Source organism: Oncorhynchus keta, chromosome 2 (genome assembly GCF_023373465.1).
Source record: "Oncorhynchus keta strain PuntledgeMale-10-30-2019 chromosome 2, Oket_V2, whole genome shotgun sequence".
Lineage (NCBI taxonomy): Eukaryota > Metazoa > Chordata > Actinopteri > Salmoniformes > Salmonidae > Oncorhynchus > Oncorhynchus keta.
In genome coordinates this window covers 75,769,899-75,794,212 of record NC_068422.1, presented here as the reverse complement: position 1 = coordinate 75,794,212, position 24,314 = coordinate 75,769,899, and the positions used below count along the sequence as shown (strand labels likewise).

At 47.3% G+C, this 24,314-nt stretch overlaps 1 protein-coding gene across 13 annotated transcripts in view; it reads right to left on the bottom strand.

Annotated features, from left to right (window-relative positions):
* LOC118382066 (pleckstrin homology domain-containing family A member 7-like) overlaps nt 1–24,314 on the bottom strand; it is a 163,476-nt gene that overhangs the window by 73,426 nt on the left and 65,736 nt on the right. For 12 of the 13 annotated variants that reach the window (XM_052483545.1, XM_052483547.1, XM_052483551.1 and 9 more), the window contains exons 3-4: nt 6,601–6,721; nt 2,124–2,234 (exon numbers count right to left, since the gene is read on the bottom strand). In XM_052483545.1, the coding sequence (XP_052339505.1) occupies nt 2,124–2,234; nt 6,601–6,721 (232 nt within the window). Of the gene's footprint in view, nt 1–2,123; nt 2,235–6,600; nt 6,722–19,344; nt 19,487–24,314 lie in introns of those variants that run through there. The other variant, XM_052483623.1, reaches the window with a different exon arrangement.

The window sequence follows — 24,314 nt, the reverse complement described above, 5'->3', positions numbered from 1 at the left end:
CCTCAGGACACAATCACCCTGGGTGTCGTCCTCTTATACCTCACCCCCTCTGGCCTGCCTCAGGGGTGTTACACCTCCGTGCCAGCCTCGCCAGGGGGCATCACTCAACAGGACACAATCACCCTGGGTGTCGTCCTCTTATACCTCACCCCTCTGGCCTGCCTCAGGACACAATCACCCTGGGTGTCGTCCTCTTATACCTCACCCCTCTGGCCTGCCTCAGGACACAATCACCCTGGGTGTCGTCCTCTTATACCTCACCCCCTCTGGCCTGCCTCAGGACACAATCACCCTGGGTGTCGTCCTCTTATACCTCACCCCTCTGGCCTGCCTCAGGACACAATCACCCTGGGTGTCGTCCTCTTATACCTCACCCCTCTGGCCTGCCTCAGGACACAATCACCCTGGGTGTCGTCCTCTTATACCTCACCCCCTCTGGCCTGCCTCAGGACACAATCACCCTGGGTGTCGTCCTCTTATACCTCACCCCCTCTGGCCTACCTCAGGGGTGTTACACCTCCGTGCCAGCCTCGCCAGGGGGCATCACTCAACAGGACACAATCACCCTGGGTGTCGTCCTCTTATACCTCACCCCCTCTGGCCTGCCTCAGGACACAATCACCCTGGGTTTCGTCCTCTTATACCTCACCCCCTCTGGCCTGCCTCAGGACACAATCACCCTGGGTGTCGTCCTCTTATACCTCACCCCCTCTGGCCTGCCTCAGGACACAATCACCCTGGGTGTCGTCCTCTTATACCTCACCCCTCTGGCCTGCCTCAGGACACAATCACCCTGGGTGTCGTCCTCTTATACCTCACCCCTCTGGCCTGCCTCAGGACACAATCACCCTGGGTGTCGTCCTCTTATACCTCACCCCCTCTGGCCTGCCTCAGGACACAATCACCCTGGGTGTCGTCCTCTTATACCTCACCCCCTCTGGCCTGCCTCAGGACACAATCACCCTGGGTGTCGTCCTCTTATACCTCACCCCTCTGGCCTGCCTCAGGGGTGTTACACCTCCGTGCCAGCCTCGCCAGGGGGCATCACTCAACAGGACACAATCACCCTGGGTGTCGTCCTCTTATACCTCACCCCCTGGCCTGCCTCAGGACACAATCACCCTGGGTGTCGTCCTCTTATACCTCACCCCTCTGGCCTGCCTCAGGACACAATCACCCTGGGTGTCGTCCTCTTATACCTCACCCCTCTGGCCTGCCTCAGGGGTGTTACACCTCCGTGCCAGCCTCGCCAGGGGTCATCACTCAACAGGACACAATCACCCTGGGTGTTGTCCTCTTATACCTCACCCCCTCTGGCCTGCCTCAGGACACAATCACCCTGGGTGTCGTCCTCTTATACCTCACCCCTCTGGCCTGCCTCAGGACACAATCACCCTGGGTGTCGTCCTCTTATACCTCACCCCCTCTGGCCTGCCTCAGGACACAATCACCCTGGGTGTCGTCCTCTTATACCTCACCCCCTCTGGCCTGCCTCAGGACACAATCACCCTGGGTGTCGTCCTCTTATACCTCACCCCCTCTGGCCTGCCTCAGGACACAATCACCCTGGGTGTCGTCCTCTTATACCTCACCCCCTCTGGCCTGCCTCAGGGGTGTTACACCTCCGTGCCAGCCTCGCCAGGGGGCATCACTCAACAGGACACAATCACCCTGGGTGTCGTCCTCTTATACCTCACCCCTAAAGAGACATCTCTCTCATACTCCCTCCGTCCTCTAGGTAAATGGAGATCCATAGAAGGGGTTCATAATGAGAAATTATGACTGTCGTTCTCTGTTTACTCAGCCAGAGTCCACCAGGTCACAGTCATTAATACTGTAGTACATTCTCATAGACCTGGACTCTCATCATTACTTAGCCTGAATTATGCATTACGTGGAAGGCCACTGTAAATGACATGACATAATATGACAGAGATGTAATATTGACGTGAGATGTATGTGTGCTCCCGTTAGAGTGGAGGACAGTTTACCATCAGACCCCAACACACTGCCCTTAGCTATAGCTACAGTCTTTGAGTTGTACTCTTAGCCATAACTATGGAGACTCCTCTGAACCATACAGTAGCTACAGTGACTGAGGTGGGGTGATGTGGAGGGCTCACCTGTTTGTAGAGCCATCCCCTGACCACCACAGGGATATTGGGGTTCCTCTTAATGGCTTGGTCCCTCTTGCCGAAGCTGTGTACCTTGCCACTACTCCTAGAGCCCTGCGGCTGGAAAAACAAACACGTTGGTTATGAACGGGGTTTCCGTTATATACTGGTTTACAAACAACATCTGCTATTAGCTGCCCAGGGAGCTCAGTGGTAAGGAGCTGTGTGAAAGAAATGTGGTATTACAGACACAACCAGTAGGAACAGGAGCTGGATAAACAGGAGCATGTATTAAGACAATATGACCATTCAGCCCCATGTTTATAGAGATTATTAGGTGTTACTGTATGACCATTCAGTCCCATGTTTATAGAGATCATTAGGTGTTACTGTATGACCATTCAGTCCCATGTTTATAGAGATCATTAGGTGTTACTGTATGACATATTTCAGTCCCATGTTTATAGAGATCATTAGGTGTTACTGTATGACCATTCAGTCCCATGTTTATAGAGATCATTAGGTGTTACTGTATGACCATTCAGTCCCATGTTTATAGAGATCATTAGGTGTTACTGTATGACCATTCAGTCCCATGTTTATAGAGATCATTAGGTGTTACTGTATGACCATTCAGTCCCATGTTTATAGAGATCATTTGGTGTTACTGTATGACATATTTCAGCCCCATGTTTATAGAGATCATTAGGTGTTACTGTATGACCATTCAGTCCCATGTTTATAGAGATCATTAGGTGTTACTGTATGACCATTCAGTCCCATGTTTATAGAGATCATTAGGTGTTACTGTATGACCATTCAGTCCCATGTTTATAGAGATCATTAGGTGTTACTGTATGACCATTCAGTCCCATGTTTATAGAGATCATTAGGTTTTACTGTATGACATATTTCAGTCCCATGTTTATAGAGATCATTAGGTGTTACTGTATGACCATTCAGTCCCATGTTTATAGAGATCATTAGGTGTTACTGTATGACCATTCAGTCCCATGTTTATAGAGATCATTAGGTGTTACTGTATGACCATTCAGTCCCATGTTTATAGAGATCATTAGGTTTTACTGTATGACATATTTCAGTCCCATGTTTATAGAGATCATTAGGTGTTACTGTATGACCATTCAGTCCCATGTTTATAGAGATCATTAGGTTTTACTGTATGACCATTCAGTCCCATGTTTATAGAGATCATTAGGTGTTACTGTATGACCATTCAGTCCCATGTTTATAGAGATCATTAGGTTTTACTGTATGACATATTTCAGTCCCATGTTTATAGAGATCATTAGGTGTTACTGTATCACCATTCAGTCCCATGTTTATAGAGATCATTAGGTGTTACTGTATGACCATTCAGTCCCATGTTTATAGAGATCATTAGGTGTTACTGTATGACATATTTCAGTCCCATGTTTATAGAGATCATTAGGTGTTACTGTATGACCATTCAGTCCCATGTTTATAGAGATCATTAGGTGTTACTGTATGACCATTCAGTCCCATGTTTATAGAGATCATTAGGTGTTACTGTATGACCATTCAGTCCCATGTTTATAGAGATCATTAGGTGTTACTGTATGACCATTCAGTCCCATGTTTATAGAGATCATTAGGTGTTACTGTATGACCATTCAGTCCCATGTTTATAGAGATCATTAGGTGTTACTGTATGACCATTCAGTCCCATGTTTATAGAGATCATTAGGTGTTACTGTATGACCATTCAGTCCCATGTTTATAGAGATCATTAGGTTTTACTGTATGACATATTTCAGTCCCATGTTTATAGAGATCATTAGGTGTTACTGTATCACCATTCAGTCCCATGTTTATAGAGATCATTAGGTGTTACTGTATGACCATTCAGTCCCATGTTTATAGAGATCATTAGGTGTTACTGTATGACATATTTCAGTCCCATGTTTATAGAGATCATTAGGTGTTACTGTATGACCATTCAGTCCCATGTTTATAGAGATCATTAGGTGTTACTGTATGACCATTCAGTCCCATGTTTATAGAGATCATTAGGTGTTACTGTATGACCATTCAGTCCCATGTTTATAGAGATCATTAGGTGTTACTGTATAACCATTCAGTCCCATGTTTATAGAGATCATTAGGTGTTACTGTATGACCATTCAGTCCCATGTTTATAGAGATCATTAGGTGTTACTGTATGACCATTCAGTCCCATGTTTATAGAGATCATTAGGTGTTACTGTATGTTTGATGATTAGATTATGAAAAACATTTTGATTTTGAGACGGGGGCCCACAAATGTTTGAAGTTAATAATTTTAGTTATTAACTTTCTCCTTTGTGTTTCTCTCTGTTGCTCAATTGATTTAGCTTTAAACTTCTAATTTCAGCACCTCATATGACCAGCAAGCTGTGACGTTCGTCGTAATGATGAGACCAAGGCGCAGCGTGAGAAGAATACATTCTGCTTTAATTAACGAAGACCACTTAAACTAACAAAACAACCGTGAAGCTATGATAAACCGAGTGCTGACATGCAACTACACAGACAATAACCCACAAAACCAAAGTGGTAAATGGCAACCTAAATAGGATCCCCAATCAGAGACAACGATAAACAGCTAGACAGCCATAGACCTACATATACCTAGACACCCCATAGATATACAAAAACACCTAGACAGGTCAACAACATCTAGACAATACAAAAACTAAACCAACCATCCATGTCACACTCTGACCTAACCAACATGATAAAGAAAACAAAGATAACTAAGGTCAGGGCGTGACACAAGCACACTTCACCCAAATGGGAATACAGTATTATAATCATACATTAAGATTTGATGAGGCACAGTAGCATTCTTTCAAGGCCCACTGGTTTTCTCCCTCCTCTGAATCTCACAGATGATTTCAGATGAATGTTCAACTGAGCCAAATCCGATTGCACCCTAGCAACAGTTGAGTTCGGTTTCCATTGCAGGAGATCATTATATGCCATTTCCTCCTCCACAGCTGGCAAAAACATGCACTAATTACTGAAACTACTGTACGGCCAGCCAAACATGCAGAGCATTAGGAAATATACACAGTGTTTGTCAGGAGAACCATCAAGAGAACAGCCTTATTTAAGTTTAGCAGATATTAGAAATCATTGTGTAGTCACATATTCACTGTACTGTGATTGGAAACTCAACGTTCCCCTTATTGTATACATAGATAGTGAATTTTAAAGCAAATCTATACTCTGCTTACCATTGAGAATGAGCAAGTGGTCATCGATAATGCCCTGTCTGCCACTCTGCTTGAAATGACTGGCACCTCTGACAGCAGACAACACGTTGACATGAGGTCTGATGAGGTGCTGCTTCTAACACAGGTACAACAATCTTAGGAGAGCTACTTTCACAACCGTAGAGGCACTGTTCTATAGGAATACTTACACGCCTACTGCAGTGCTTAGAGTCCCAGTCAAGTCAGTGCATGTGTTTGGGTGCTGTGTGTAGCTGAAGAGCGTTGTGTTACTATGATTGTGTTGATAGGTTGACTGGGGATTGATTGGTTTCAGACAGCTCATATGATGCTGACACAATGCTGTCTCACTCACAGGCCTGAAGCATTACTGAGACAGCCAGGTCATTTTACAGCTAGCCAGGCAGGCAGGCGTGTGCTGCCTCAACACTCACTAACGTCAACACCCGTCAATCAGACTGGAGAGGCGATAGTGAGTTGGCAGGTAGCCCTGTCATGCCACCCAGCATGGCCACCCTTCTCAGCCTGGGAGAGCTGTGCCACGGGGGAAGAAGGGAGAGGCTGGCATGCTTTTTCTGGAAGCTAGAGACAGTCAGGTGTATGTGGCCTGGGAAGGGTCTAGGAAGAGCCACTAAATCACTTTACAGATGGGCAGCTAGGTGTCATGTGAGTACTGAACTGCCAATGTCCTGAAGATAGACCACAGCCATGTCAGTGGCAGAGCAGAGGAGACCACAGGGTCTGGAAGACAGCCTCACTGCCCTCATCTGCCCTCTGTGGAAGTATGATCCTTATAAGAAGGGGACATGGGCATTCTATGGAGTGTCACTTCCCCACCTGTCCCTTCAAAACATCCAATAGCAGCCGTTTCATCTTCTAATACTGTTCCTTTACTAAACCATTTGAGTAAAGCCTTTTATATGCACATAGTGAATCCATGGCCAACCACTGTGGAGGTTTAATTGAGTTTCACTGGGCTTGAAGAAAATCACTAACCTATTACAGTCTACAGCCATTAATCAAAATGAGAGTGTTCTGGAGGAGATGATACCAATTCTCCAGCATGAGCATTAACAGTCTCCCAGTACCCTTAGAAACAATATCAATTCAAACGCTTTACACTGCAATCACTGGACCTAATTGCTGAAACACTGGTGTGGGATAGATCCAAATAAATGAAACACACTGAGTAAACAACGCATGCTCATAAAAGAGATATGTTTTCTCACCTTTGACCCTGAGGTGGTGTCCACTGTTGATGAGGTCACTGCCTTGGAAGTCTGGCTGACCATTCTGGGGGGCCTCTGACTGACCGGTGGCCATGGCTTGGACATGCCCCGGGACTCTGTCCTGCAGGGGAGGCAGCACAGAAGGAAATCAATGACATAGACATGAGTGGTCATGCTAGTATCTCACCACCACCACCATTCCTCTGTAGTGGATCTGCATTAAAGGGAGCAGGGTTAACTTAAGGGATGGGTTCTCAGAGAGGAAACGACAACTTCCTGCCACACGACCCGTCACAGCCAATGCAATTACAGCTATGTTAACAGGCAGGACTTTTTTGTAGCAGCCACTCAAGTAACATTTTGTCTGACACTGTCCCTGGGGCTGGCATGTCTTGTTTCATAAGAGGACATGTTATATGACAAATAACTTTTACACCTCCGCATAACCTCCAACACAATGACCCAGAGCAGAGATACCAGAGCTACAGCAGACGAGCTTACTCATGATCAAATATCCACTCTCTTTATCTATCTTTCTCTCTCACACACACACACACACACACACACACACACACACACACACACACACACACACACACACACACACACACACACACACACACACACACACACACACACACACACACACATGCACACACACACACAGAGTGTGTTGACCTCCAGACAAAAACTTCATCATATTTACATCCATTAGATAACTCACTCACTCAGCAGAGACCACCCATGCTTTCCAAATTACACCTCACGTTTCCTCATGACATCATCACATTGTTACAGTCAGGAACTGTTTTTGTGAGAAATACAATCCGTTCCAGTTCACTGGCATAACATGAACATCAACCAGCTTCTCTTATCTACAGATGTAGTATCTTAAGTTGAGCTCTCTTTTGTTGATGATAATTTTCCTTCCGAGCAGGAAATGCAAACGTATAGCGTATTCAATGTTTAAAAAGGCTTCTAAAGTTTGTAATTCCACTTTAAAATGTCAGACGTGATTTGCCCTAACAAAAAATGCACCAACCTCTACAAAATATAACTTATAATCCACATAATAATTCACATTTCCTGTTGCTGCAGGATTATTTTCCTGCTGAAGAAAACTGGCTCAAATTTAACCAGGCTCTCCCAATATCTGGCCTCAAGTACCGCTACTCATAGAGCATTCCATTACAGTTTAAGGGCACCAAGGTGGTTGCTCCCTTAGGATAAAGCAGGAATCTGAGGCAGTCATGGAATGCACAGGTCACACTGTTACACAGATTGTAGTGAGCGTAAATGGCAAACCGCCTGGAAACTTCAGCAGGAAGAGGGATTATGGGAAATCTATGTTCCAAGAAGGCCATAGGGGCTTTCTCTTTGTAATAAGGTTTATTAGAACAGAGGAAATGTATCAATTAATGTGCCAGTCTATAATTAATAAACGTCCCCTTCGATAAAAACATTCCTGAGGGGCTGGGTAAACAAATAATGACATTGATTACAAATGAAGTACTGAGGCGTAACACAGCTCCTCCCATCTCCTGATGTCAGATTCAGACAAGTTACTGTAAAGGTTCACTGCTCCTGAAGTCAATATAACCCAATTACCAGCTGCAGAATCTCCAGAGCCTTGTTCAATTGTACTTTAATAATAAATTAACTGACAAAATGCTCTCTGACATTGGGGGCTGATGAGTGATCAAGTCAAGAACCAATGAGTTTGCTTGTGTTTACAAGTGGTTGTGAGAGTGTACCATTCATCACAGAGGTAGCTATGCCTAATCAGAGTGTACCATTCATCACAGAGGTAGCTATGCCTAATCAGAGTGTACCATTCATCACAGAGGTAGCTATGCCTAATCAGAGTGTACCATTCATCACAGAGGTAGCTATGCCTAATCAGAGTGTACCATTCATCACAGAGGTAGCTATGCCTAATCAGAGTGTATCATTCATCACAGAGGTAGCTATGCCTAATCAGAGTGTACCATTCATCACAGAGGTAGCTATGCCTAATCAGAGTGTATCATTCATCAGAGGTAGCTATGCCTAATCAGAGTGTACCATTCATCACAGAGGTAGCTATGCCTAATCAGAGTGTACCATTCATCACAGAGGTAGCTATGCCTAATCAGAGTGTACCATTCATCACAGAGGTAGCTATGCCTAATCAGAGTATCATTCATCACAGAGGTAGCTATGCCTAATCAGAGTGTACCATTCATCACAGAGGTAGCTATGCCTAATCAGAGTGTATCATTCATCACAGAGGTAGCTATGCCTAATCAGAGTGTACCATTCATCACAGAGGTAGCTATGCCTAATCAGAGTGTATCATTCATCAGAGGTAGCTATGCCTAATCAGAGTGTACCATTCATCACAGAGGTGGTAGCTATGCCTAATCAGAGTGTATCATTCATCAGAGGTAGCTATGCCTAATCAGAGTGTATCATTCATCACAGAGGTAGCTATGCCTAATCAGAGTGTATCATTCATCACAGAGGTGGTAGCTATGCCTAATCAGAGTGTATCATTCATCAGAGGTAGCTATGCCTAATCAGAGTGTATCATTCATCACAGAGGTAGCTATGCCTAATCAGAGTGTACCATTCATCACAGAGGTAGCTATGCCTAATCAGAGTGTACCATTCATCACAGAGGTAGCTATGCCTAATCAGAGTGTATCATTCATCACAGAGGTAGCTATGCCTAATCAGAGTGTATCATTCATCACAGAGGTAGCTATGCCTAATCAGAGTGTATCATTCATCAGAGGTAGCTATGCCTAATCAGAGTGTACCATTCATCACAGAGGTAGCTATGCCTAATCAGAGTGTATCATTCATCAGAGGTAGCTATGCCTAATCAGAGTGTACCATTCATCACAGAGGTAGCTATGCCTAATCAGAGTGTATCATTCATCACAGAGGTAGCTATGCCTAATCAGAGTGTATCATTCATCACAGAGGTAGCTATGCCTAATCAGAGTGTATCATTCATCACAGAGGTAGCTATGCCTAATCAGAGTGTATCATTCATCAGAGGTAGCTATGCCTAATCAGAGTGTATCATTCATCACAGAGGTAGCTATGCCTAATCAGAGTGTACCATTCATCACAGAGGTAGCTATGCCTAATCAGAGTGTACCATTCATCACAGAGGTAGCTATGCCTAATCAGAGTGTATCATTCATCACAGAGGTAGCTATGCCTAATCAGAGTGTATCATTCATCACAGAGGTAGCTATGCCTAATCAGAGTGTATCATTCATCAGAGGTAGCTATGCCTAATCAGAGTGTACCATTCATCACAGAGGTAGCTATGCCTAATCAGAGTGTATCATTCATCAGAGGTAGCTATGCCTAATCAGAGTGTACCATTCATCACAGAGGTAGCTATGCCTAATCAGAGTGTATCATTCATCACAGAGGTAGCTATGCCTAATCAGAGTGTATCATTCATCACAGAGGTAGCTATGCCTAATCAGAGTGTATCATTCATCACAGAGGTAGCTATGCCTAATCAGAGTGTATCATTCATCAGAGGTAGCTATGCCTAATCAGAGTGTACCATTCATCACAGAGGTATCTATGCCTAATCAGAGTGTATCATTCATCAGAGGTAGCTATGCCTAATCAGAGTGTACCATTCATCACAGAGGTAGCTATGCCTAATCAGAGTGTATCATTCATCAGAGGTAGCTATGCCTAATCAGAGTGTACCATTCATCACAGAGGTAGCTATGCCTAATCAGAGTATCATTCATCACAGAGGTAGCTATGCCTAATCAGAGTGTACCATTCATCACAGAGGTAGCTATGCCTAATCAGAGTGTATCATTCATCACAGAGGTCGCTATGCCTAATCAGAGTGTACCATTCATCACAGAGGTAGCTATGCCTAATCAGAGTGTATCATTCATCACAGAGGTAGCTATGCCTAATCAGAGTGTATCATTCATCAGAGGTAGCTATGCCTAATCAGAGTGTATCATTCATCACAGAGGTAGCTATGCCTAATCAGAGTGTATCATTCATCACAGAGGTAGCTATGCCTAATCAGTGTGTACCATTCATCACAGAGGTAGCTATGCCTAATCAGAGTGTATCATTCATCACAGAGGTAGCTATGCCTAATCAGAGTGTATCATTCATCACAGAGGTAGCTATGCCTAATCAGAGTGTATCATTCATCAGAGGTAGCTATGCCTAATCAGAGTGTACCATTCATCACAGAGGTAGCTATGCCTAATCAGAGTGTATCATTCATCAGAGGTAGCTATGCCTAATCAGAGTGTACCATTCATCACAGAGGTAGCTATGCCTAATCAGAGTGTATCATTCATCACAGAGGTAGCTATGCCTAATCAGAGTGTATCATTCATCACAGAGGTAGCTATGCCTAATCAGAGTGTATCATTCATCACAGAGGTAGCTATGCCTAATCAGAGTGTATCATTCATCAGAGGTAGCTATGCCTAATCAGAGTGTACCATTCATCACAGAGGTAGCTATGCCTAATCAGAGTGTACCATTCATCACAGAGGTAGCTATGCCTAATCAGAGTATCATTCATCACAGAGGTAGCTATGCCTAATCAGAGTGTACCATTCATCACAGAGGTAGCTATGCCTAATCAGAGTGTATCATTCATCACAGAGGTCGCTATGCCTAATCAGAGTGTACCATTCATCACAGAGGTAGCTATGCCTAATCAGAGTGTATCATTCATCACAGAGGTAGCTATGCCTAATCAGAGTGTATCATTCATCAGAGGTAGCTATGCCTAATCAGAGTGTATCATTCATCACAGAGGTAGCTATGCCTAATCAGAGTGTATCATTCATCACAGAGGTAGCTATGCCTAATCAGTGTGTACCATTCATCACAGAGGTAGCTATGCCTAATCAGAGTGTATCATTCATCAGAGGTAGCTATGCCTAATCAGAGTGTACCATTCATCACAGAGGTAGCTATGCCTAATCAGAGTGTATCATTCATCACAGAGGTAGCTATGCCTAATCAGAGTGTATCATTCATCACAGAGGTAGCTATGCCTAATCAGAGTGTATCATTCATCACAGAGGTAGCTATGCCTAATCAGAGTGTATCATTCATCACAGAGGTAGCTATGCCTAATCAGTGTGTATCATTCATCACAGAGGTAGCTATGCCTAATCAGAGTGTATCATTCATCACAGAGGTAGCTATGCCTAATCAGAGTGTATCATTCATCACAGAGGTGGTAGCTATGCCTAATCAGAGTGTATCATTCATCAGAGGTAGCTATGCCTAATCAGAGTGTATCATTCATCACAGAGGTAGCTATGCCTAATCAGAGTGTATCATTCATCACAGAGGTAGCTATGCCTAATCAGAGTGTATCATTCATCACAGAGGTGGTAGCTATGCCTAATCAGAGTGTATCATTCATCAGAGGTAGCTATGCCTAATCAGAGTGTATCATTCATCACAGAGGTAGCTATGCCTAATCAGAGTGTATCATTCATCACAGAGGTAGCTATGCCTAATCAGAGTGTATCATTCATCACAGAGGTAGCTATGCCTAATCAGTGTGTACCATTCATCACAGAGGTAGCTATGCCTAATCAGAGTGTATCATTCATCAGAGGTAGCTATGCCTAATCAATTTACTGCCAGTTTATATGGACGTGCTGCTCACACAACATTCTTGATAAGGTCATCCTCAGCTATTTACGATAGGTTCATGAGCAAAAAGTCTGTGTGAGGATGGTACAATGTCTGCAGCCCCGTTGAGACAGACATGTTAGTAGCTCCACTAGGAGGCCCTTCTTTACGTAGGTTTAAGGATAAAACGGTGTATTACATCTCTATCAGGCACTTTTCATTTGTTAGGTTATTTGTGGTTCTTTCCTTTTCATAGCAGATAGTGTAAAGAGGATGCTGAGTTCAGGACAAGAGGTGGCTGTGGGATCAGAGTTGCTTAGGGCTGAAATCGAAGATGTCTTACTGACAGACCAACCTGTCTGTTAATGACACTATGCAGAGGATATGCCTGAAACTCAAACCCTCAAACTGACATGCACAGGGCTAGGAATTAACTTTGACATTTTCAAATGACATGTATTACCTATGATTAATTGACTGAGTCATTTCAGTACTAGCTAAGTGTACGCGTGTGCTCTTCCTCAGTGTGTGCTCTTCCTCAGTGTACGCGTGTGCTCTTCCTCAGTGTGTGCTCTTCCTCAGTGTGTGCTCTTCCTCAGTGTACACGTGTGCTCTTCCTCAGTGTGTGCTCTTCCTCAGTGTGTGCTCTTCCTCAGTGTACACGTGTGCTCTTCCTCAGTGTGTGCTCTTCCTCAGTGTACGCGTGTGCTCTTCCTCAGTGTGTGCTCTTCCTCAGTGTACACGTGTGCTCTTCCTCAGTGTGTGCTCTTCCTCAGTGTACGCGTGTGCTCTTCCTCAGTGTACACGTGTGCTCTTCCTCAGTGTGTGCTCTTCCTCAGTGTGTGCTCTTCCTCAGTGTGTGCTCTTCCTCAGTGTACGCGTGTGCTCTTCCTCAGTGTACACGTGTGCTCTTCCTCAGTGTGTGCTCTTCCTCAGTGTGTGCTCTTCCTCAGTGTACACGTGTGCTCTTCCTCAGTGTGTGCTCTTCCTCAGTGTGTGCTCTTCCTCAGTGTGTGCTCTTCCTCAGTGTACGCGTGTGCTCTTCCTCAGTGTGTGCTCTTCCTCAGTGTACGCGTGTGCTCTTCCTCAGTGTACGCGTGTGCTCTTCCTCAGTGTGTGCTCTTCCTCAGTGTGTGCTCTTCCTCAGTGTGTGCTCTTCCTCAGTGTACGCGTGTGCTCTTCCTCAGTGTACGCGTGTGCTCTTCCTCAGTGTGTGCTCTTCCTCAGTGTGTGCTCTTCCTCAGTGTGTGCTCTTCCTCAGTGTACGCGTGTGCTCTTCCTCAGTGTGTGCTCTTCCTCAGTGTACACGTGTGCTCTTCCTCAGTGTGTGCTCTTCCTCAGTGTGTGCTCTTCCTCAGTGTACACGTGTGCTCTTCCTCAGTGTGTGCGCTTCCTCAGTGTGTGCTCTTCCTCAGTGTGTGCTCTTCCTCAGTGTACGCGTGTGCTCTTCCTCAGTGTGTGCTCTTCCTCAGTGTGTGCGCTTCCTCAGTGTGTACGCGTGTGCTCTTCCTCAGTGTACGCGTGTGCTCTTCCTCAGTGTACGCGTGTGCTCTTCCTCAGTGTACGCGTGCGCTCTTCCTCAGTGTACGCCTGCGCTCTTCCTCAGTGTACGCCTGCGCTCTTCCTCAGTGTACGCCTGCGCTCTTCCTCAGTGTACGCCTGCGCTCTTCCTCAGTGTACGCCTGCGCTCTTCCTCAGTGTACGCCTGCGCTCTTCCTCAGTGTACGCCTGCGCTCTTCCTCAGTGTACGCGTGCGCTCTTCCTCAGTGTACGCGTGCGCGCTTCCTCAGTGTACGCGTGCGCTCTTCCTCAGTGTGTGCGCTTCCTCAGTGTACGCGTGCGCTCTTCCTCAGTGTACGCGTGCGCGCTTCCTCAGTGTACGCGTGCGCTCTTCCTCAGTGTGTACGCGTGCGCTCTTCCTCAGTGTGTACGCGTGCGCTCTTCCTCAGTGTGTACGCGTGCGCTCTTCCTCAGTGTGTACGCGTGTGCTCTTCCTCAGAGTGTACGCGTGTGCTCTTCCTCAGTGTATACGCGTGTGCTCTTCCTCAGTGTGTACGCGTGTGCTCTTCCTCAGTGTACGCGTGTGCTCTTCCTCAGTGTACGCGTGTGCTCTTCCTCAGTGTGTACGCGTGTGCTCTTCCTCAGTGTGTACGCGTGCGCTCTTCCTCAGTGTACGCGTGCGCTCTTCCTCAGTGTACGCGTGCGCGCTTCCTCAGTGTGTACGCGTGTGCTCTTCCTCAGTGTACGCGTGTGCTCTTCCTCAGTGTGTACGCGTGCGCTCTTCCTCAGTGTGTACGCGTGCGCTCTTCCTCAGTGTACGCGTGTGCGCTTCCTCAGTTTGTACGCGTGTGCTCTTCCTCAGTTTGTACGCGTGTGCGCTTCCTCAGTGTACGCGTGTGCTCTTCCTCAGTGTACGCGTGTGCTCTTCCTCAGTGTACGCGTGTGCTCTTCCTCAGTGTGTACGCGTGTGCTCTTCCTCAGTGTACGCGTGTGCTCTTCCTCAGTGTGTACGCGTGTGCTCTTCCTCAGTGTGTACGCGTGTGCTCTTCCTCAGTGTGTACGCGTGTGCTCTTCCTCAGTGTGTACGCGTGTGCTCTTCCTCAGTGTGTACGCGTGTGCTCTTCCTCAGTGTGTACGCGTGTGCTCTTCCTCAGTGTGTACGCGTGTGCTCTTCCTCAGTGTGTACGCGTGTGCTCTTCCTCAGTGTGTACGCGTGTGCTCTTCCTCAGTGTGTACGCGTGTGCGCTTCCTCAGTGTGTACGCGTGTGCTCTTCCTCAGTGTGTACGCGTGTGCTCTTCCTCAGTGTACGCGTGTGCTCTTCCTCAGTGTACGCGTGTGCTCTTCCTCAGTGTGTACGCGTGTGCTCTTCCTCAGTGTACACGTGTGCTCTTCCTCAGTGTGTACGCGTGTGCTCTTCCTCAGTGTGTACGCGTGTGCTCTTCCTCAGTGTGTACGCGTGTGCTCTTCCTCAGTGTGTACGCGTGTGCTCTTCCTCAGTGTGTACGCGTGTGCGCTTCCTCAGTGTACGCGTGTGCGCTTCCTCAGTGTGTACGCGTGTGCTCTTCCTCAGTGTGTACGCGTGTGCTCTTCCTCAGTGTGTACGCGTGTGCTCTTCCTCAGTGTGTACGCGTGTGCTCTTCCTCAGTGTGTACGCGTGTGCTCTTCCTCAGTGTGTACGCGTGTGCTCTTCCTCAGTGTGTACGCGTGTGCTCTTCCTCAGTGTGTACGCGTGTGCTCTTCCTCAGTGTGTACGCGTGTGCTCTTCCTCAGTGTACGCGTGTGCTCTTCCTCAGTGTGTACGCGTGTGCTCTTCCTCAGTGTGTACGCGTGTGCGTGTCCTCAGTGTACGCGTGTGCGCTTCCTCAGTGTACGCGTGTGCGCTTCCTCAGTGTACGCGTGTGCTCTTCCTCAGTGTGTACGCGTGTGCTCTTCCTCAGTGTGTACACGTGTGCTCTTCCTCAGTGTGTACGCGTGTGCTCTTCCTCAGTGTGTACGCGTGTGCTCTTCCTCAGTGTGTACGCGTGTGCTCTTCCTCAGTGTACGCGTGTGCTCTTCCTCAGTGTGTACGCGTGTGCTCTTCCTCAGTGTGTACGCGTGTGCTCTTCCTCAGTGTGTACGCGTGTGCTCTTCCTCAGTGTACGCGTGTGCTCTTCCTCAGTGTACGCGTGTGCTCTTCCTCAGTGTGTACGCGTGTGCTCTTCCTCAGTGTGTACGCGTGCGCTCTTCCTCAGTGTGTACGCGTGCGCTCTTCCTCAGTGTACGCGTGCGCGCTTCCTCAGTGTGTACGCGTGCGCTCTTCCTCAGTGTACGCGTGTGCTCTTCCTCAGTGTGTACGCGTGCGCTCTTCCTCAGTGTGTACGCGTGCGCTCTTCCTCAGTGTGTACGCGTGCGCTCTTCCTCAGTGTGTACGCGTGTGCGCTTCCTCAGTTTGTACGCGTGTGCTCTTCCTCAGTTTGTACGCGTGTGCGCTTCCTCAGTGTACGCGTGTGCTCTTCCTCAGTGTACGCGTGTGCTCTTCCTCAGTGTACGCGTGTGCTCTTCCTCAGTGTACGCGTGTGCTCTTCCTCAGTGTGTACGCGTGTGCTCTTCCTCAGTGTGTACGCGTGTGCTCTTCCTCAGTGTGTACGCGTGTGCTCTTCCTCAGTGTGTACGCGTGTGCTCTTCCTCAGTGTGTACGCGTGTGCTCTTCCTCAGTGTGTACGCGTGTGCTCTTCCTCAGTGTGTACGCGTGTGCTCTTCCTCAGTGTGTACGCGTGTGCTCTTCCTCAGTGTGTACGCGTGTGCTCTTCCTCAGTGTGTACGCGTGTGCTCTTCCTCAGTGTGTACGCGTGTGCTCTTCCTCAGTGTGTACGCGTGTGCTCTTCCTCAGTGTGTACGCGTGTGCTCTTCCTCAGTGTACGCGTGTGCTCTTCCTCAGTGTGTACGCGTGTGCGCTTCCTCAGTGTACGCGTGTGCTCTTCCTCAGTGTACGCGTGTGCTCTTCCTCAGTGTACGCGTGTGCTCTTCCTCAGTGTGTACGCGTGTGCTCTTCCTCAGTGTGTACGCGTGTGCTCTTCCTCAGTGTGTACGCGTGTGCGCTTCCTCAGTGTGTACGCGTGTGCTCTTCCTCAGTGTGTACGCGTGTGCTCTTCCTAAGTGTGTACGCGTGTGCTCTTCCTCAGTGTGTACGCGTGTGCTCTTCCTCAGTGTGTACGCGTGTGCTCTTCCTCAGTGTACGCGTGTGCTCTTCCTCAGTGTACGCGTGTGCTCTTCCTCAGTGTGTACGCGTGTGCTCTTCCTCAGTGTGTACGCGTGTGCTCTTCCTCAGTGTACGCGTGTGCTCTTCCTCAGTGTGTACGCGTGTGCTCTTCCTCAGTGTGTACGCGTGTGCTCTTCCTCAGTGTGTACGCGTGTGCTCTTCCTCAGTGTGTACGCGTGTGCTCTTCCTCAGTGTGTACGCGTGTGCTCTTCCTCAGTGTGTACGCGTGTGCTCTTCCTCAGTGTGTACGCGTGTGCGCTTCCTCAGTGTATGCGTGTGCTCTTCCTCAGTGTGTACGCGTGTGCTCTTCCTCAGTGTGTACGCGTGTGCTCTTCCTCAGTGTGTACGCGTGTGCTCTTCCTCAGTGTACGCGTGTGCTCTTCCTCAGTGTGTACGCGTGTGCTCTTCCTCAGTGTGTACGCGTGTGCTCTTCCTCAGTGTGTACGCGTGTGCTCTTCCTCAGTGTGTACGCGTGTGCTCTTCCTCAGTGTGTACGCGTGTGCTCTTCCTCAGTGTGTACGCGTGTGCTCTTCCTCAGTGTACACGTGTGCTCTTCCTCAGTGTGTACGCGTGTGCTCTTCCTCAGTGTACACGTGTGCTCTTCCTCAGTGTGTACGCGTGTGCTCTTCCTCAGTGTGTACGCGTGTGCTCTTCCTCAGTGTGTACACGTGTGCGTGTCCTCAGTGTACGCGTGTGCGCTTCCTCAGTGTACGCGTGTGCGCTTCCTCAGTGTACGCGTGTGCTCTTCCTCAGTGTGTACGCGTGTGCTCTTCCTCAGTGTGTACGCGTGTGCTCTTCCTCAGTGTGTACGCGTGTGCTCTTCCTCAGTGTGTACGCGTGTGCTCTTCCTCAGTGTGTACGCGTGTGCTCTTCCTCAGTGTGTACGCGTGTGCTCTTCCTCAGTGTGTACGCGTGTGCTCTTCCTCAGTGTGTACGCGTGTGCTCTTCCTCAGTGTGTACGCGTGTGCTCTTCCTCAGTGTGTACGCGTGTGCGCTTCCTCAGTGTACGCGTGTGCTCTTCCTCAGTGTGTACGCGTGTGCTCTTCCTCAGTGTGTACGCGTGTGCTCTTCCTCAGTGTGTACGCGTGTGCTCTTCCTCAGTGTGTACGCGTGTGCTCTTCCTCAGTGTGTACGCGTGTGCTCTTCCTCAGTGTGTACGCGTGTGCTCTTCCTCAGTGTGTACGCGTGTGCTCTTCCTCAGTGTGTACGCGTGTGCTCTTCCTCAGTGTGTACGCGTGTGCTCTTCCTCAGTGTGTACGCGTGTGCTCTTCCTCAGTGTGTACGCGTGTGCTCTTCCTCAGTGTGTACGCGTGTGCTCTTCCTCAGTGTGTACGCGTGTGCTCTTCCTCAGTGTACGCGTGTGCTCTTCCTCAGTGTGTACGCGTGTGCTCTTCCTCAGTGTGTACGCGTGTGCTCTTCCTCAGTGTGTACGCGTGTGCTCTTCCTCAGTGTGTACGCGTGTGCTCTTCCTCAGTGTGTACGCGTGTGCTCTTCCTCAGTGTGTACGCGTGTGCTCTTCCTCAGTGTGTACGCGTGTGCTCTTCCTCAGTGTGTACGCGTGTGCTCTTCCTCAGTGTACACGTGTGCTCTTCCTCAGTGTGTACGCGTGTGCTCTTCCTCAGTGTGTACGCGTGTGCTCTTCCTCAGTGTGTACGCGTGTGCTCTTCCTCAGTGTACACGTGTGCTCTTCCTCAGTGTGTACACGTGTGCTCTTCCTCAGTGTGTACGCGTGTGCGTGTCATCAGTGTGTACGCGTGTGCGTGTCCTCAGTGTGTAGGCTTCCTCAGTGTGTACGCTTCCTCAGTGTGTGCTCTTCCTCAGTGTGTGCTCTTCCTCAGTGTGTGCTCTTCCTCAGTGTGTGCTCTTCCTCAGTGTGTGCTCTTCCTCAGTGTGTGCTTACACTAGGAAACCGTACTTGACCGCCCACTCCACCACTACTGACACGGGACCCCTGCATTGTTCTGCCTGAACATGAAAGATGTTGCAGCTAGTGTTTTTTCCTGTTGGCCGTGCTGTGTTCCTGTGCAGCTTTGAAAGAGGAGAGGTATTGGGATGTGTCTACGGCCAGGGCAGGCTGGTGCAGGACATAAACAACACAGAGGCACAGCCAAAGGCGAGGGACTGACTATAGAACTAAAAAAGTTTGTTCCAACTCTCTGGATCCCATCCAACATTTTTACAGCACATTTCCCTCTGCACCAAGGGGACCCTCGCCTGTTTCATTTGCAGCTTTCATGCCGTCTACCTCTGCTGTCTTTTGAAGCGTTCCCTGGGAAATCTGCTGTGGGATGTGACAGAGTAAAGGAGCAATATTTCACATCAGAGAGAAAGGCCTGGAGCCATATAGGTAACCTACCACCTGAGAGGAACGGCCTCAGCAGCAGCCTACTCCCAGCAAACACTGCAAGCTGCAGCCCAGTCTTAGCCCAGCCTCAGCAACAGTTCTGCTACAGAGCAGGAATACAGCAGTGCAGGATCAGACCAAAGCAAACCCAGATCTCTCCTCTGTAATACAGCACAAAGGAAACGCACTGTAGGCAGTCATTCTATTCTTCTATCTCAATCAGTTCATTTTGATACATTTGATAGTGCCACCCACCTTGTGCTCTGGCATCTTTCATTATATGACAACAAGTAGTTTTTAGCTGACTAATCATGTTCATAACATTCTGCATAACTAATACACCTACAGTCAGCTTGCAAGTCTAACTGGCCCTGGTAATAACTCTGCTTTAGGCTGAACATGACAAATTATTCTAGTCAGAGGAGTTCTCCCTGTTTTCTGCTGTGTGTTTTTCTCTCTCCTGGAGAGTAAATTATTCAATATCCCTCTCTCACTGTACAGTACAGTATAGAGTGTGTTGCTGTTCCCTGGAGTCAGGCTGTGTTCGGAGGACAATACTGTATGAAGAGCTTGAAGACGCACTCAGGTCAAATAATCACCTCATCCTGACCCAGGGGTGTTTAACATTCTGATCAATATAGCGTATCTGTTCAGGCTTTAACATTCTGATCAATATGTTTTATCTGTTCAGGCTTTAACATTCTGATCAATATGTTGTATCTGTTCAGGCTTTAACATTTTGATCAATATGTTTTATCTGTTCAGGCTTTAACATTCTGATCAATGTAGCGAATTTGTTCAGGCTTTAACATTCTGATCAATGTAGCGAATTTGTTCAGGCTTTAACATTCTGATCAATGTAGCGAATCTGTTCAGGCTTTAACATTCTGATCAATGTAGCGAATTTGTTCAGGCTTTAACATTCTGATCAATGTAGCGAATTTGTTCAGGCTTTAACATTCTGATCAATGTAGCGAATCTGTTCAGGCTTTAACATTCTGATCAATGTAGCGAATCTGTTCAGGCTTTAACATTCTGATCAATGTAGCGAATTTGTTCAGGCTTTAACATTCTGATCAATGTAGCGAATCTGTTCAGGCTTTAACATTCTGATCAATGTAGCGAATCTGTTCAGGCTTTAACATTCTGATCAATGTAGCGAATCTGTTCAGGCTTTAACATTCTGATCAATATACCGTATCTGTTCCGCACAAGGTCCGCTCACCTCTAGTCTAATAGGGTTTCACCTCCAGTCCAGTCCAATAGGGTTTCACCTCCAGTCCAGTCCAATAGGGTTTCACCTCCAGTCCAGTCCAATAGGGTTTCACCTCCAGTCCAGTCCAATAGGGTTTCACCTCCAGTCCAGTCCAATAGGGTTTCACCTCCAGTCCAGTCCAATAGGGTTTCACCTCCAGTCCAGTCCAATAGGGTTTCACCTCCAGTCCAGTCCAATAGGGTTTCACCTCCGGTCCAGTCCAATAGGGTTTCACCTCCAGTCCAGTCCAATAGGGTTTCACCTCCGGTCCAGTCCAATAGGGTTTCACCTCCGGTCCAGTCCAATAGGGTTTCACCTCCGGTCCAGTCCAATAGGGTTTCACCTCCGGTCCAGTCCAATAGGGTTTCACCTCCGGTCCAGTCCAATAGGGTTTCACCTCCGGTCCAGTCCAATAGGGTTTCACCTCCGGTCCAGTCCAATAGGGTTTCACCTCCGGTCCAGTCCAATGGGGTTTCACCTCGAGTCTAGTCCAATAGGAGTTCAACTCGAGTCTATTAGGATTTCAACTCGAGTCTATTAGGATTTCACCCCGATTTCACCTCTAGTCTAGTCCAACAGTCTAGTCCAATGCCTAATGATTTATTCCATCCCATCACAGCTGGGTAGAAGGCATAACAGAGTGTTTACATTCCAAACCAGCACATCAGATAAGGAGCTATCTGAGTTTGGCATGCAGTTAGTCAATGTTTACTGCGAAAGGCAACAACATCTCAAGAAAGTATGAAAAGGTGTCTTTCACTGAGAGGAAAATCTTATATATTGTTCCTTGAACTTTAAGCCCAAGTGTCTAAGTGAGATTCACTGAGGAGCAATCAAATGAATATTTTCATCCTTCAAGCACAAGTGTATGCAACACAACTCACAGGAGAGAGATACAGTTTGTTCAGTCCCCAGAGAATGCACCAGAATGCATCTAGCCTTATGTAACATGCGTCGAATACAACAGTTGTAGACTTTATTGTGATGCTTACTTAAGAGTTATTTTCCAACCATGCAGTTAAAAAGTTAGAGAAAAAATAAATAGTAACACAATAAAATAATAATAACGAGGATATACACACACACACACACACACACACACATAGCCAAAAGTTGAGAATTATACAAATGTTAATTTCCAAAGTTTGCTGCTTCAGTGTCTCTAGATATTTTTGTCAGATGTTACTATGGAACACTGAAGTATAATTACAAGCATTTCATAAGTGTCAAAGGCTTTTATTGACAATTGCATGAAGTTGATGCAAAGAGTCAATGTTTGCAGTGTCGACCCTTCTTTTTCAAGACCTCTGCAATCCGCCCTGGCATGCTGTCAATTAACTTCTGGGCACATCCTGACTGATGGCAGCCAATTCTTGCATAATCAATGCTTGGAGTTTGTCAGAATTTGTGGGGTTTTGTTTGTCCATCCGCCTCTTGAGGATTGACCACAAGTTCTCAATGGGATTAAGGTCTGGTGAGTTTCCTGGCCATGGACCCAAAATATCTATGTTTTGTTCCCCGAGTCAATTAGTTATCACTTTTGCCTTTTGGCAAGGTGCTCCATCATGCTGGAAAAGGCATTGTTCATCACCAAACTGTTCCTGGATGGTTGGGAAAAGTTGCTCTTGGAGGATGTGTTGGTACCATTCTTTATTCATGGCTGTGTTCTTAGGCAAAATTGTGAGTGAGCCCACTCATTTGGCTGAGAAGCAACTCCACAAATGAATGCTCTCAGGATGCATTACTGTTGGCATGACACAGGACTGATGGTAGCGCTCACCTTGTCTTGTCCGGACAAGCTTTTTCCGGATGCCCCAAACAATCGGAAAGGGGATTCATCAGCATTCCAATCCCTGTACATTTTGCAGAATATCAGTCTGTCCTGGAGAGAAGTGGCTTCTTTGCTGCCCTGCTTGACACCAGGCCTCCAAAAGTCTTCACCTCACTGTGCGTGCAGATGCACTCACACCTGCCTGCTTCTTACGAAGCCACTCCTTTGTTGCCCGGGCGGTGTGTTTGGGATCATTGTCATGCTGAAAGACCCAGCCACACTTCATCTTCAATGGTCTTGCTGATGGAAGGAGGTTTTCACTCAAAATCTCACAATACATTGCCGCATTCTTTCCTTTACACGGATCAGTCGTCCTGGTCCCTTTGCAAAAAACAGCCCCAAAGCATGATGTTTCGACCCCCATGGTGTTCTTTGGATGCAACTCAGCATTCTTTGTCCTCCAAACACGACGAGTTGAGTTTTTACCAAAAAGTTATATTTTGGTTACATCTGACCATATGACATTCTCCCAAATGCTCTTTAGCAAACTTCAGACAGGCCTGGACCCAGGCAGACATGGACCCAGGCCTGCCAGTACGTCTGGCACTGCAGGATTCCCTGGCGGCGTAGTGTGTTTTTAGTTGTTGTTTGTTTTTGAATTTGACCCCTTTTTCTCCCCAATTTCATGGTATCCAATTGTTTTAGTAGCTACTATCTTGTCTCATTGCTACAACTCCCATACGGGCTCGGGAGAGACGAAGGTTGTAAGTCATGCGTCCTCCGATACACAACCCAACCAAGCCGCACTGCTTCTTAACACAGCGTGCATCCAACCCGGAAGCCAGCCGCAACCAATGTGTCGGAGGAAACACCGTTAGCGCGCACTGTGCCCGGCCCACCACAGGAGTCGCTGGTGCGCGATGAGACAAGGACATCCCTACCGACCAAGCCCTCCCGAACCTGGACGACGCTAGGCCAATTGTGCGTCGCCCCACGGACCTCCCGGTCGCGGCCAGTTACGACAGAGCCTGGGCGCGAACCCAGAGTCTCTGATGGCACAGCTGGCACTGCAGTACAGCGCCCTTAACCACTGTGCCACCCGGGAGGCCGTGGCGTAGTGTGTTACTGATGGTAGGCTTTGTTACTTTGGTCCCAGCTCTCTACAGGTCATTCACTAGGTCCCCCCGTGTGGTTCTGGGATTTTTGCTCACTGTTCTTGTGATCATTTTGACCCCACGGGGTGAGATCTTGCGTGGAGCCCCAGATCGAGGGAGATTATCAGTGGTCTTGTATGTCTTCCATTTCCTAATAATTGCTCCCACAGTTGATTTCTTCAAACCAAGCTGCTTACCTATTGCAGATTCAGTCTTCCCAGCCTGGTGCAGGTCTACAATTTTGTTTCTGGAGTCCTTTGACAGCTCTTTGGTCTTGGCCATAGTGGAGTTTGGAGTGTGACTGTTTGAGGTTGTGGACAGGTGTCTTTTATACTGATAACAAGTTCAAACAGGTGCCATTAATACAGGTAACGAGTGGAGGACAGAGGAGCCTCTTAAAGAAGAAGTTACAGGTCTGTGAGAGTCAGAAGAGCCAAAAAAATTGCTTGTTTGTAGGTGACCAAATACTTATTTTTCACCATCATTTGCAAATAAATTAATAAAAAATCCTACAATGTGATTTTCAGGATTTTTTTCTTCTCATTTTGTCTGTCATAGTTGAAGTGTACCTATGATGAAAATTACAGACCTCTCATCTTTTTAAGTTGGAGAACTTGCACAATTGGTGGCTGACTAAATACTTTTTTGCCCTACTGTATGTATGTATGTATGTATGCATGTATGTATGTATGTGTGTATGTATGTACACACACATATATTTTAGGGCTGTTCCCGACTAAAATAAATCTTGGGCGACCAAGTCATCTGTTCTTTCGACCAATCGATTGGTGAAAATTTTAAA